The sequence below is a fragment of the Meriones unguiculatus genome, chromosome 14 (genome assembly GCF_030254825.1).
Source record: "Meriones unguiculatus strain TT.TT164.6M chromosome 14, Bangor_MerUng_6.1, whole genome shotgun sequence".
Classification (NCBI taxonomy): domain Eukaryota; kingdom Metazoa; phylum Chordata; class Mammalia; order Rodentia; family Muridae; genus Meriones; species Meriones unguiculatus.
In genome coordinates, this window is record NC_083361.1 from 17,281,581 (window position 1) to 17,297,006 (window position 15,426).

General features: G+C 46.6%; 1 protein-coding gene across 6 annotated transcripts in view; it reads right to left on the bottom strand.

The window, feature by feature from the left end:
• Positions 1-3,657: 3,657 nt before the first annotated feature.
• Slc5a11 (solute carrier family 5 member 11) overlaps positions 3,658-15,426 on the bottom strand; it is a 46,830-nt gene continuing 35,061 nt past the window's right edge. For all 6 annotated transcript variants that reach the window (XM_021654970.2, XM_060366892.1, XM_060366893.1 and 3 more), the window contains 6 exons: positions 9,316-9,423; positions 8,878-9,028; positions 7,830-7,998; positions 6,475-6,690; positions 5,726-5,894; positions 3,658-3,977 (listed from right to left, as the gene is read on the bottom strand). In XM_021654970.2, coding sequence (XP_021510645.1) covers positions 3,775-3,977; positions 5,726-5,894; positions 6,475-6,690; positions 7,830-7,998; positions 8,878-9,028; positions 9,316-9,423 — 1,016 coding nt within the window. In that variant the 3' untranslated portion in view covers positions 3,658-3,774. The remainder of the gene's footprint in view (positions 3,978-5,725; positions 5,895-6,474; positions 6,691-7,829; positions 7,999-8,877; positions 9,029-9,315; positions 9,424-15,426) is intronic.

Here is a 15,426-nt window from a genome sequence, read left to right on the forward strand (position 1 = left end):
CCAGTCTCTGGGGGTGGAGGGTGGGAACCAGGTATGGTGTTACAGGCAGGAAGATCAGGTGTCATCATCCTTCAGGCCATTATCCTCACCTACACAATGAGCTGTGGGCCATGATGCACTACATGAGACAAGAGTCACAGCAGTGGGAAAGACTGCCCAACAGTCCTTTAAGAACTTTCCATGGCTAAGACTCTTTTGGGGGTTGCAATCTGGGTGTCTCATTCTGGTCTGTCCAGAAAGACTTGGACATGGGGAAGCTGACTCTGGTGACTTTCAGGGCTGTGTGGGCATCAGGAACTGTGACTTCCATGGGAATTCTTTTCTCCAGGAACCTGAATGTTCCTCTCCCCTGTCTAAGAGTAAGACCCCTGGGAAGAGCAGAATGGGGAACTGGACCTAAGTGAGGCTGTCAGTGTAGACAGCTGTTATTACTGTGTCCCCTCTTCGTGGCCTACATAGGGTGGTTTTCTTGATAACACAAAGGAGCAGACACTGACATAGTTAGCTGCCCGGGACTATCCACTGTTAGAGATACATCTGTGACCTCCTCTGGCTTCGAAGATGTTTCGACTGGGCACAGTATTGCCAGCTTGGAACCCCAGCACTCAGAGGTGGAGGCAAGAGCATCCACTGTGTATGTGTGTCACCACACACACACACACACACACACACACACACTCATACACACACTCAAGAACAGTCAGGTATCTCTTCCCTCAAAGTTCCGTGCACCTCCAAATCACTTTATATTTTGTTAATTACACAAAATATGCACCTAGAAACATTTTTTCCCTACCTTTTAAATTTATATCTGGGGCTGAAGAGATGGCTCCGTGGTTAAGAGCACTTATTCCTCTTGCAGAGGACCCAGGTTCGATTCCCAGCATCCCCATGATGGTTCACCAACATCTCTTAACCCAAGTGCCAGGGGTTCCAGTGCCCTCTTCTGGCCTCCATGCATATCAGCCACTCATGTGGTACACATACAGAAATACGGACAAAACACGTAAGTTATAAAAAAATACGTCTTTAAAATGTGTGCAACTGAAGGCTCCCTATTCTCTCCTTGTTTTTCACTTCACTCTGGAACCAAGCCTGTGAAGTTCCTTTGCAGGTTGTATGTGGCGTTGTGCCCCTTCTCTGGAGAGCTCAGCATGAGCCGTGCTTGCAGTGCCCTGAAGACAACCTTGCTGGTGATGCCAGCACTGTCACTCTGAGGAGAGGCTGGGGCTGGAGATGAGAGTTCACACCCATTGTTCCTGCCTGTGGCTTGTGCCCTGTTGTCAGTGGTTCTAAAACATACCAAACTCATTATTTGCTTGTAGTACCATCTAAATTTTTATTTTGACTGCCTGGTCCTTAGAAAAAAAATTAAAATTTGATTCTACGATATCAAATAAAACAAACAAAAACTGAAACTACCACCCATTCTCTGAGGGCCAGGCTTGATATGTCTCTCAGTGGCTCAGCATTCAGGCTTCAGTCATCCCCAAGGCTCCCTGATGCAGAGCCAAGCATGGCACCTCGTTCTCTTTACCGTAAGGACTCATGATGCCCCCCTTTGTGACAACTCCATCTGTCACAGGCCTGTCCCTGTCATCAGGAGAAGCCTCATCTTAGTACACGGTGGCATCTCTGGCAGTCCGGAAAGATGATGGTCTCCACAAAGATGCTTCTGGAGTCTGCGTTTCAGATGGCTTTCCATCTCTTCCACTGTTTCTCGAAGGCTCTGGCCGGGGCTCTGTGCTCAGGGTGCTCACTGGCCACACGTTAACACCAGCCCCATGGACCCATTCCTCTTCCCACTCCCCAGTGCGGTGCCCACTTAGCTTTCTGGTAGAAGCCTGCTTTTGATCCCACCTGGTGGCTGTGCTTGTCTGGGGTTGTAGCCTGTGGTAACTCAAGAGTTAGAAGTGGTTAGCGCGCTCTGCTCCTTAGAACTGCTTTCCTGGTGGGAATGCATCCCTCTTGAGGCTCCACCTCCCAGTGTGACCTCATTTGAGAGTCTAAGCTCATTTGAGAGTCTAAAGCTCCCACACACACACACACCCCATTGCTTGTCTGTGGTCTGCTCTCAACCTTCCTAACATGTGGTAGAGCCTCCACCCATCCCCAGATTCTGCTGTTCCACCCTTTTAGAGCCCACGTGGTCCTTTGGGTAGCAGGTGGACACAGTCTTCACTAGCAGATGCTTCTGGACCAGTGGCTTCCTCTTTTGTGTGTGACATTGGTGGAGCCGGGTAGGAGGAGAAATGTGCTGTCATGGTGAAGCCACCGGCCCCGGTGCAGCCCAACAGTATGGACTGTAGACACTCTACCTCCCGGAAAGTGTGGCTTCACACAGCTGTGGACGTTGATGAACCCCTGCATCTGCTCTAAGTGACAATCGACAGTTACCATGCATGCCAGAGAAACCAGCCTATGAAGGAAGGCATCTGTACACGCACTGGCAGTCAGGTGCAGAAGATGGAGGGAGCATTCATGCTTGCCTCCCAAGAGTCTCCTCGTGGCTTGAAGCTGCTTTGTATTTCTTGTGCTAGGTCCTCACAGTAAATTGGTGTCTTGTTTTGTTTTTTCAAGACAGGGTTTCTCTGTGTAGCCTTGCTGTCCTGGACTCACTTCGTAGACCAGGCTGGCCTCGAACTCACAGAGATCCGCCTGCCTCTGCCTCCCAAGTGCTGGGATTACAGGCATGCACCACTGTGCCCGGCTTGCTTGCTCGTTTCATTCATTCATTCATTCATTCATTCATTCACTCATTCATTCATTGTTCCATTTATTTGTTTATTGGTGTTTTGCATAAAGTTTACCAGGTTTGTTTCTGTTATAGCCAACCAAATGCCTCCTACTCCCTCGTCTGAGGAGACAGACTGCTCAGCCGTAGCCGTGGCCTGTATACCCCACAGAGCTATCAGGCAAGCGTACATCCTTCCATTCCTAACTGCATCACCCATCACCTTCACACCTTATGCCTGTCAGTGATGGTTCTCTGACAAATGGCCACACACTTCACAGCTGCTGTGGGCCAGGGACTAGGCCAGCTCAGCTAGGACCTCAACTTGGGATCTCACGAGGCTACCCTGAAGTGTCAGGTGGGGGCTGTTATCTAAACCAAGGTACATAAATCATAAAAACATATAACCAGTTGCCTGTTGTGCCCTAATTAACTACATGCAGTTGGCCTGTTTCTTTGTTCCCTGTCACTTTGAGCTCCAGACCAAATGTCCAGGAGGGTGAGTTAAGGGCCTTGAGCTCTGGAGGGATGTCCAGGAGGATGAATCAAAGGCCTTGAAGCCAGGTGCCCTAGACAAGGCACAGTCTCCAGTGGATCCTCCCTTGCTTAACTCTTAGGGTCAAAATATGGCTGGAGCTCACCCCAGCCCTCCTCACGTCACAGTTTCACTCTTTAAATATTCACACAACTTCCCCTCAAGGACGCAGCTCAGCTCCCAAGTCTGTTCTGCAGCCTTGATGGATCAGTAGCAGCTTGCTCACAACAATTTCTTGTCATCTGCATTGACCTGGTGTTTGAGTTATGTTGGATTTAAGGGGACCCCCATAACACCTCAGACTAAGCAGGAGCAAGTACCACGGTGAGAAAAGCATCCTTTCAAGAAGAAAATGCCGATTGGCTCATCCGCCACACCTCCGGAAGCGTTATGGTAAACAAACACAAGCTTTATTATCATTTTTGTTTTCTTTCGTTTAAAAAAAAAAAATAACAAGGCACTGGAAACGTTCGGAGAGCTTGGCTCGCTGGGCTCACCGTGCTTATTAAGCAAAGTAGCCCCAGAGGAAGATAGCGCAGCTGATACACACGAGGCAGTTGATGTCCAGCAGGGTCTTCACCAAGGGATTTTCCTCCAAGGAAGCTATGACAGGCTCCGCTTTGCTCGGGGCCTCCTCTTTGTCCTTTTCCATTCCACAGAGCCACAGGAGAGCCCTCACCACCTTGGACTGTTTGGGAGACGCACCATCTAGAAAGAACCCAGCAAAGGAAGGTCACAGGGAACTTCCTCCCCAAGAGGAAAAAGAGGACGGATGATACGCGTCCGTGAACTGAGACCTAGAATCTGTGTTCTTCTTCTGGAAGGGGCAGTCAGCCTTCCGTATTTGGAGGTTTAATCAAACATGAGGCAGGAGCATTCAGAGACTTTTTCACTGGTCTTCCCTAAATAATACAGTGTAGCAGCTACTCGCACAGCACTGACATTGTGCGGGGTGTTCTGGGTAATCTAGAGATGAGTTCCAGTATATGGGAGGGTGTATATGGGCTCTGTGCAAATACTGTGGCATTTGTGGGTGCAATGAGTGTGAGTGCACATGTGTGTGCCTGCATATGAGCCAGAGTTCAACCTGAGGGGTCATTCCCCTGGAGTTGCCTTTTTTTTTTTTTTTTTTTTTGAGACAGTCTTTCTCTGGCCTGGAACTCACCGAGTAGGGAGGCCGACTGGCGGATGAGGCCCAGTGACAGTCTGGCTCAAGCATAGGGGTGCTGGGATTATGAGCCCATGCCACCGTGCCCCTGCTACTTTAAAAAAAAAAAAAAGAAAAACATGGTTTGGGGGGATCAAATTCAGGTCTTCCCAGCTGTCTTCCCAGCCCCTGCTTCGTCATTTTATACCAAGGGCTTAAGCATGCATAGATTTTGGTACCCCTGTGGGTTCAGGGATAAGTTTCTCTGTATCCACTAGTCCCTTAAGTCTGGAAGATTATCACTGTCTTCAGATGAAGAAATCAAGGCTCACGCCAACATTCGCAAAGCCTCGTGGCTGGTAAATAGTGGCCGCCATGGACTTAGGACCCAGCTCTGCTCCCCCTCTGTATCACAGTGCCTTCCAGGAAGGGGAAGGACTTTGGGTGCTCCTGGGGAGTGCTATTTCTCTGTGTGGAGCTTAGCCTGCACACTGAGCCTCTTACAGGGGTCCAGACAGCTGATCCACCTGAGTCAGGGGAAGCCAGTTTACACACTGAACATGATGGCAGGGTCTTCAGCTCTATGAGAAAATATGCTCACCCAGTTTTTAAAACATGGGACTTGGAGTTTCCCACTTTCTAGGCTGAGTGGTTGAAGCGTGCATAAAATGCTTGGCTTCATTTTCTGGCATTGAAAGAGGGGGGAAAAAAGCTCAAGAAGAAAAAGAGAGAGAAAAAAAAGGAAAAAAGAGAGAGAGAAAGAAAAAGAAAGGGAGAAAAAGAAAGAGAGAGAAAGAAAAAGAAAGGGAGAAAAAGAAAGAGAGAAAGAAAGAAAGAAAAAAAATCTGCGGAGTTTCTTGCCTTGAGTTGACAGATTAGTATTCATGGTTTTTTTTTTAAATGACAATGTGAATCTTCACATCCTGGGAGATAACTTTGCCGTGTAAACATGGAGGCCTTGTATGGCCAAATTTTCCCATTGTTCGTGAGATGGAAATATAGAATCTCATATGAAATTTTAAAATGTTAGCTCGTGTTTTATAAAGTGAGCTAATCCGAAATAAGTGATTTGAAGATTGCTCCGGTGCCGCAGCCTACAGTGTGGGGTTGCATGAAGTCTCGGTAGGCTCTGGGTTTGCTGTTAATGGGCCTCTGAAGAGGCCCCTCTGGGAGGCGGGAAAAGCCAGGAATCAGCCAGGGGATGCTGAGCTCCCTAGCCTTCCCCTTTTCTATAGTGTGATCTGACAGACGCCCTCCCCAAACACAATGCTTCTAAGCTTTGTTCTAACCGAGACCAGAGGCAACTCACGGCTATGGGTTTTGCTCTTATTTTCTTGAATTGTCTCCAACTGGATGCTGGTGCCGGTGGCCTCTGTAGTTCCATTCTGAGAAAGGGTTGGAGGCAGGGGATTTGCTGGTGGTGCTGGGTCCTTCTGCACCACGGGCTCATGACGAGTAAACCAAGTCAGGCGGCTGACCTGAGAAGCAGAGGCAACCATGAGGCACAGGTAGAAGGTGCCGATTTTCCTCGTTTTCCCTGACCCTGCACCCGCCTCAGCCTTCATCCCTGCTCATAGTGTTGCCTTCTCCTTCCTCCTGCTTCAATTCCTCCCACTCCTCAGAGCCAATGCAGGTACCTCTCGCTGGCTCCCCTGTCCTCTGACAGCCCTCCTTCTGGTGGTGCCTAACTGTCCTAGCCCCAGGGTCCTGTGTGAGCCTCAGGATGGGTCAGCCTTTCTTCCGGTTTTCAGCTCAGCCTTTCTTCTGGTTCAAGGACACGGTTGCACCTGAGCTGACTGGAATGACTAAGAACCAGGAATGTTTGTGGCTTTACATAACAGCAGTTCTTAAAAGGGGGGGGGGGAGGACTGGGGACACAGTCCTAGGAACTCCTTGGCTCCCCGTGGCCCTGACAATTGAAGCGGAAGTGAGAAATGGAATCTAGAGTTCTGCATCGATACGTCCCTAAAGCCGTACTCTGGACTTTCTGAAGCCTGGAGTCCCCGTTCTGCCACATCCGAGGAGTCTCAGGGGCTACGCCTGCCAGCCCACATGTACCATCTCTTTGGAGGGCGTCTCTGTGAACCAGCTCACGGCGAACACAGTGATGAGGGTGGTAGAGGACAGAATCATGGAGAAGTAGAGGTAGTGGACATCCTTCACCACTGGGGGGCGCTCGTCGGGCTGGTCACACTGAGGCTGCACGTAGACAAAGTCCAGGACCAGCCTCACCAGTCCCAGCAGCAGGCCCAAGATCAGGCCTGAGAAGGCACCCTGCAAGCCAGAGAAAGCCATCTCAGGGATGCCGAGGGCACCGAAACTCCAAGAAGCCATCTGAAGAACTTGTCTTTCTCGTGGTGCTCACTGCATTGCAAAGGTTTGGAGCAATGTACCTGCTCTTAAGGACCCATAGATAACAAAGCCCACGGCTGCTCAAACCCCTCATACACAATGGCATATTGAATGTGGCCTATGCATATCTACTTACGTACTTGAAATCACCTTTAGATTGTGTGTAATACCCAGAGCAATGTGAATATCATGTAAATAGTTGATATAGGATAACATCAGGAAAAAAAAAAGTCTGTATATGCTCAGTGTCTGTATATACACAGATTTTTTTTTCCTCCAAATATTTTTACCTTTCCGTTGTCTGAGTCCAGTTAAACCCACAGATGCAGATGCCCAGCTACTATGAGCTAGCTTCATATGACACTCATTCCCTTCTGACTTGGCTTCCCCGTCAATGGCAGGAGTGTGTCTGTGTCAGGAAGCCAAGCGTGGTGCTGAACACCCGTAACCCGCACTCAGGAGATGCAGGCAGGAGGAATGCGAGTTTGAGGCCGACCTGAGTGTGATAACTTAGAGCCGCCTGAGAAGGGCAGATCAGTGAGGGGCTGTCTAGGTCAGGTCTGTCTTAATGTGGGAGGGCTCAGCCAGAACGGGCAGCACCGCTCCGGGTCTGGGGCTCTGGTCCGCTTTAGAGAAGGGGAGCTTGTGTATCATCATCCCTAGGCTTGAATGGATGTGATGTGGCCGCCTGCATCAGGTGCTTGCTACCTCGGCTACACCATAGTAACGGACTATGTGACCTGGAACTGTGAGCTCACATAGAGTCTTTCTCCCGTATGCTGTTTTTGGTTCAGGATGTTTTAACACAAAAATAGAAGTGTGCTACATAGTGAGGCCCTGACTCAACACAAACAAAAAAACCAAACACATGAAGACACTTCTGAGAACGCCCATCTCATCTTTTCAGAAGCCTGGTGGTACCCTTCCTGTAGCTTTCCCACCCAAGTCTCCCTGGTGACACCCAAGTCTAGTCTGCGCAGGTCCCTGGCAGACCACTCCCCTCCATTTCTCCCAGTGCTTGTGGGCAAAGTCTGCATATTGTCTGGCTAGTCCAGATTTACCTTTTCATTGGTACGCTTCCAGAAACATCCCATAATGAAGACCACAGCCACCGGCGGCTGCAGGTAAGAGCTGATGGATTGAATGTAGATGAAAAGTTGGCCTCCCTGGCTGGCCTGCACCACGGGGATCCAGAGGATGGAGACCAGCACCAGCGCCAACACAAACACCCTGTGGGGAGAGAGGGTAACACGGCTGTCTTCTCTGCTCTTCTCCCTCTATTGCAGCCTCCTCACTGAGCTGTAAGTTACATGAGGTCTATCTCCCCAAGAGTACAATGCAGCAACCTTCACTGAGTCTGCAGAGTTGTGCCAACAACACTGAGCACAGGCATCATGCCAAAACATCCCTTCCCCTGTTTACAGTTTTTTTTTTCTTGCTGCCCCTGCGTAGCCTTGAACGTGCTGGTTCCCTCCATGTTCATCTTTTCTCGAACTCCCTACATTCAGGGTCATGTCTAAGCACCCTGACCCATGCCTGAGACAGCCTTCTCTGCATCTTCTTAAGAGCCAGGGCCTCAAGGAGCAGCTTATTTATGTCTAGTTTGCATCACATTGCCATGATGCTTTCTTCTGCTTTCCTACTGGACTTCAGGACTTTGCAGGAGTCTTGGAATAGAAATTACCCCTGACCCAGCTCCAGAACATCCTCCTCGCCTTACCCAGATACATCCTACCATTCCCCAGGCCCCAATCCAGATTGGTGCTTCTCCTCTGAATGTCATCAGGGTTTTTAACTGTCTGCCTGACTTTTTCCCTGCTAGCATCATGCCAACAGGCACACATCTTTTAGTGCTGTGTTCCAGTACTGCAGGATTTTTTGTAAATGCTTGCATGTTATGTTAGAGTACCATTTTAAGTACTGGAACACAACAGGTGTTCCCAGGACATCTCTAGAATAAGTGACTAACTCCTGCAGGGGCCCTCCTTCTCCTTGTCAACAGCCTAGGCTGAGCCAGCTTGGGTTACACTGACTTTGCCTGCTCTTGAGCTCAAGTCCCCTCTTTGCTAGGTGTCTGGACTTTTCATGGCCTACCCTATAAAGACTTACCTGCCCACAATCATGAGCTCCTGTTCAGATGCCCGCGGCCGGATGTGATTCCACAGGTCCATGGTGAAGATGGTGCTGGCACTGTTAAAGATGGAGGTGAGGGAGGACATGAGAGCCGCCACCATCACAGCCATCATGAGCCCACGGAGTCCTGGGGGGCAGAAGGGAGGTCTATAGGCCTTGGGCTTTCTGATGGCAGCTTCTGCCTTCGCCCGGGACCCTGTTACCCCAGGCCCAAAGCTAGCTGATCCTGACGGCTCAGCTGTGAGGAAGCTGCTCCTCTAGTGGGGTAGTCAGATAAAACCTACGGACCTGCCAGATGCTGGCCTTTGGGGTGCACATAGCTCTCCATCTCGTCCCTACCTCATGTTAGTGCCCAGATAGCATCCTTCTTTCTGGGCAGCCCAGGGGATAAGTATAGGGATGAGGGGACATTACCTGTGGGCAAAAGTTCCAGCACAAGTTTGGGATACGCGATGTCTGAACAGCCAGAGGGGTTGCTACAGACACGCTGGCAGATGTCGGGATGCGAACAGGCCACTTGATCTGTGGAGGAAACGTAAGCCCACAGTGAGGCAGACAGACCCCGAGCAGGAGAGAACCGACTCCTGCAAGATGCCTCTGACCTCACACAGGTAACACAACAACACTTGCATGCATATACATGCATAGGCACACACACTAAAATAATGATTCAAAAATAGGTCAATCAAAAAGAATTGGCTGAGATAATACACGTTAAAAATTCAGCCTACAAGTGTAATCATACAGAACACATAGCTACTGTCATTAGACCCCAAATAGAGCTGTGACATCTAATAGCTGGTCATAGGTAGAGACCTTCCTCAGAATTCATCTCCTCAGCTGCCAGGGTCATATCTACAGTCCCTCCATGCTATGTTTTTAAAAGTTCTTAACTTTTTTCTTCTTGGTGTTGGGTCTAGATCTCAGGGCTTGTGCATGTTAGACACCTACTCTGCTGCTGAGCTGCACCCAGCCCTGTCAGTGCTTTAAAACCCCTCCTTTTATACCTCCCTAAGCTGCTCATTGGGTTCAGTTCTTGCTGCTCATTTTAGATTCAGGCCCTGAATATCTTTTTGTTCTTTTCTAATCTTTAAAAAGATACTTTCATTTTAGCTGGGTGGTGGTGACACACATCTTTAATTCCAGCACTCAGGAGGCAGACACAGGCAGATCACTGTGAGTTCAAGGCCAGCCTGGTCTATAAAGCAAGTTCCAAGATATCCAAAGCTACACAGAGAAACCCTGTCTTGAAAAACCAAACCAAACAAAAAAAAAAAAAGAAAGAAAGAAAGAAAGAAAGAAAGAAAGAAAAAAGAAACTATTTTTAAGTTATATGTCCATGTATGTGTCTGTATGTGGGTTCGTACACATGATTGCAAGAGCCCAGAAAAGGCATTGGGTCCCCTGGTGCTGGAATTACAGGCAGTCGTGAGCTGCCCACCCTGGGAGCTGGGAACTGAACTCAGGTCCTCTGGAAGTGCATGAAGAGATCTTCACACCACCATGGATTAAAGCTGGAACTCAAAAACAACAGAAAAACCTACAAATTCATGGAAACTGAACAACTTTCTACTCAGTGACCACTGGGTCTTGGCAGAAATAAAGAAAGAAATTAAAGACTTCCTAGAATTCTATGAAAATGAAGGCACAACATACCCAAACTTATGGGACACAATGAAAGCAGGGCTAAGAAGAAAGTTCATAGCACTAAGTGTCTTCATGAACAAATCAAAGAGATCTCAATTTTTTAAGACTTATTAGCATTTATTAAAACTTTTCTACAGTATCTTTTCTTTCTTTTTTCAATATCAACCATTTTACTCATTAATTCATTGAGGTTTTTTTTCTTTTCTGAAAAATATATTTTTTCTTTCCAATTCTTTTATTCTTTTTTATTTTTAATTATACTTTATTTACTTTGTATCCCCCCTCTAGCTCCCTCCCTCCTCCCCTCCTAATCCCACCTTCCCTCCCCCTTTTTCACACATGCCCCTCCCCAAGTCCACTGAGAGGGGAGGTCCCCCTCTCCTTCCTTCTGATCTTAGACTATCAAATCTCCTCAGGAGTGGCTGCATTGTCATCTTCTGTGGCCTGGTAAGACTGCTCCCCCCTCAGGGGGAGGTGATCAAAGAGCAGGCCAATCAGTTCATGTCAGAAGCAGTCCCTGTTCCCATTACTTTGGAACCCACTTGGACACTGAACTGCCATGGGCTACATCTGTGCAGGGGTTCTAGGTTATCTCCATGCATGGTACTTGGTTGGAGTATGAGTCTCAGGAAAGAACACCTGAAAGCTCTAGAGGAAAAGAAGCAAACACACCCAAGAAGAGTAGACAGCTGGAAATAATCAAACTCAGGGCTGAAATCAGTAAATTAAAAACAAAGAGAACAATACAAAGAATCAACAAAACCAAGCACTGTTTCTTTGAGAAAATCAACCAGGTAGACAAACAAAAGTAGTTAGTAGCCAAACTAACCAAAAGGCAGAGCGACAGTATCCAAATTAACAAAATAGTAAATGAAAAGGGGGACTTAACAGACACTGGGGAAATCCAAAGAATTAGGAGGTCTTACTTCAAAAACCTGTACTCCACAAAATTGGGAAATCTAAACAAAATAGACAATTTTCTTAATAGATAGCACTTACCAATGTTAAATCAATATCAGGTAAATTATTTAAATAAACCTAAAACCCCTAAGGAAATAGAAGCTGTCATCAGAAGTCTCCCTACCAAAAAAAGCTCAGGGCTAGATGGTTTCAGCACAGAATTCTACTAGACCTTCAAAGAAGAGCTAATACAAAGAGTATTGACTCTTCAAACTATTCCACAAACTAGAAACAGAAAGAACATTGCCAAACTCATTCTATGAAGCCACAGTCACCTTGATAGCTAAACCACACAAAGACCCAACAAAGAAAGAGATCCATTTCCCTTATTAACATCCATGCAAAAATACTCAATAAAATACTCGCAAAATAAATCCAGGAACACATCATCCACCATGATCAAGGAGACTTCATCCCAGAGATGCAGGATAGTTCAATATACAAAGATCTATCAATGTAATCCACCATATAAACAAACTGAAAGAAAAAAACCCCACATGATCATCTCATTAGATGTTTTAAAATCCTTTGATATAATCCAGTATCCCTTTATGTTAAAAGTCTTGGAGAGATCAGGGATACAAGGCACGTACCTAAACACAATAAAGGCAATATACACCAAGTCAATAGTCAACATTAAATGGAGAGAAACTTAAGGCAATTCCACTAAAATCAGGGACAAGATAAGGCTGTCCTCTCTCTCCAAATCTACTCAATATAGTACTTGAAGTTCTAGCTAGAGCAAAAAGAAAACTAAAGGAGATCAAGGGAATACAAATTGGAAAGGAAGAATTCAAAGCATGGCTATTCATAGATGATATGATAGTATACATAAGTGACCCCAAAATTCTACCTGAGAACTCCTACAGCTGATAAACACCTTCAGCAAAGTGGCTGTATACAAAATTAACAAAAAGAAAAAGAAAAAAGAAAAGAAAAGAAAATCAATAGCAGCCCTCCTATATTCAAAAGACAAACAGGCTAAGAAAGAAATTAGGGAAACAACACCCTTCACAATAGCCACAAATAATATGAAATATCTTGGTGTAACTCTAACCAAGCAAATGAAAGACTTGTATGACAAGAACTTCAAGTCTTTGAAGAAAGAAACTGAAGAAGATATCAGAAGATGGAAAGATCTCCCATGCTCATGGGTTGGTAAGATTAACATAGTAAAAACAGCCATCCTACCAAAAGCAATCTACACATTCAGTGCAATTCCCATCAAAATGCCAATGCAATTCTTTACAAATCTTGAAAGAACAATTTTCAACTTCATATGAAAAAAAAAAAAAAAAACAGAATAGCTAAAACAATCCTGTACAATAAAATAAATTCTGGAGAGATCTCCATCCCTGATCTCAAGCTGTACTACAGAGCAACAGTCATAAAAACTGCATGGCACTGGTGTAGAAACAGACTGGTGGGTCAATGAAATAAAATCAAAGGCCCAGCAATAAAGTCACCTATGGACACTTGATTTTTGACAAAGAAGCCAAAACCATACAATGGAAAAAAAGATAGCATAGCATCTTCAACAAATGGTGCTGATCTAACTGGATGTCTACATGTAGAAAACCACAAATAGATCCATATTTATCACCCTTCACAACAATAATGTCCAAACAATTAAAGACCTCAACATAAAAGCAGATACACTAAATCTACTACCATAAAAAATGGGAATGAGCCTTGAACTCATTGGCACAGAAGACAACTTCCTGAACAGAACACCAACAGCTCAGGCTCTAAGATCAACAATCAATAAATGGGACCTCATAAACTGAAAAGCTCCTGTAAAGCAAAGGACACTGTCAACAGAACAAAACAAGAGCCTACAGACTGGAAAAAAGGTCTTCACCAAACCCTAAATCAGACAGAGGGTTAATACACAAAATATATAAAGAACTCAAAAAATAATCCAAATAAAAACCAAATAATCCAATTTTAAAAATGAGGTGCAGAGCTAAACAGAATTTTCAAGAGAGGAATATCGAATGGTGGAGAAACACTTAAAGAAATGCTTAGTCATTGGTGAAATGCAAATCAAAACAACTCTGAGATTCCATCTTACACACATCAAAATGGCTAAGATCAAAAGCTCAAGTGACAGCACATGCTGGTGAGGATGTGGGGAAAGGAGAACCTTCCTCCATTGCTGGTGGAAATCAATCTGGCATTTTCTGAGAATATTGGGACTAGTCCTCCCTCAAGACCCAGCTATACCACTCCTGAGAATACACTCAAAAGATGCTCTACCATACAACAAGGACATTTGCTCAACTATGTTCATAGTAGCTTTATTTGTAATAGCCAGAATCTGGAAACAAACTAGATGTCTCTCAACTGAAGAATGGATAAAGTAATTGTGGTACATTTGCACAATAGAATCCTACTCAGCTATTAAAAAAAGAAAAAGAAAGCTGTGGAATTTGCAGGCAACTGGATGGAACTAGGAAAGATCCTCCTGAGTGAAGTAACCCAGAACCAGAAAGACATGCATGGTTTATATTCACTTATAACCAGATACTAGCCATATGATACAGGATAACCATACTAAAATCCACAGACCTAAAGAAGCTAATTAACTAGGAGGATCCTGGGGTGGATACTTAATTCTCATTGAGAAGGGCAAATAGAATAGACCAGAAGTGGTTGAAGAGAGGGAACAGGACAGGAGCCTACCACAGATGGCCTCTGAATGACTCCATCCAGCAGGGGATTGAAGCAGATGCTGAGTCTCACAGTCAAACTTTGGGCAGAGCGCTGGGAGTCATATGGAAGAGTGGGGGGATAGAAGGGCCCAGAGGGGAGCTCCACAAGAAGACCAACAAAGCCAATAAATCTGGGCCCAGGGGCCCCTGCAGTGACTGATACACCAACCAGGGACCATGCCTAGAGAGGACCTAGGCCCCCTGCTCAGATGTAGGAAATAGGCAGCTAATTCTCCAAGTAGGTTCCCTAGTAAGGGGAGCAGGGACTGTCTCTGACACGGACTCTGTTACATGTGTGCATGCACACACACACACACAAAATAAAAACCCATATGTACCCATATGCATACATAATCACATACCCCACCCCTCAGGAAAATCAAGGGCTTCTAAGGAAACCAGCAGATGCGCAAACACTCAACATCCTCCCTGCTGGGGCACAGAAGCCTCCCGTGGCTGAAGTTCAAACCTGTGCGCTTCATTCTGTCCTGGGGAAGCTCCCCTTCTCCGTGCAGACTGATAAGGACCAGGGTCCTCTCGCAGGCGCCTAATCATTAACTACCGAGGGCTTTTCCTTCTAAGAACGCAACCTTCAAGAATGGGGCACGTGACGGGAGCAAAGTGTTCAGAGCACGTTCAGCGAGGGACACAGTGTTCTTCCTACAGCATGTCCAGGCCCGGGGAGGTGGCCTGCTGGTAAACGGCCTGCTGAACGCGCAGGAGGAATAAGCTGAGTGCAGCGCCTCCCCAGTTGCTGAGGAGACGGAGACGGGCGATCCCCGGAGCTCGATGGCCCCTCGTCCAGCTGAATGGGTGAGCTCCAGGGTCAGTGAGACTGTTTCAGAAAGTGAGGTGGAGAGGGCAGCAGCCCTGAGATAATGCCCTAGTCAATACCATTTACTGGCCTGTCAATCAGTGGCTATTTACATAACGCATCTGCTTCACAGAGACCTCATCCTCACCCAGATGAGGAAACTAAGGAGAGGGGGGCTAAACGACCACACAGCTCCTAAGAGGCAGAACTGAGGCGCTGGCACAGACGGTCCGGAACAGAGCCTTAGCCGTCGGGACCCGTCTGTCCACAGGGACCTGCCCTTAGCAGGCACACAGTGAACGTGTCACTTTAAGCCACATTTCAGAGCTGTATACTTTCCCATCAAGTCACCAGGAAGCCAAGGTCTCAGATCTTGCCGAGGCACCCCCA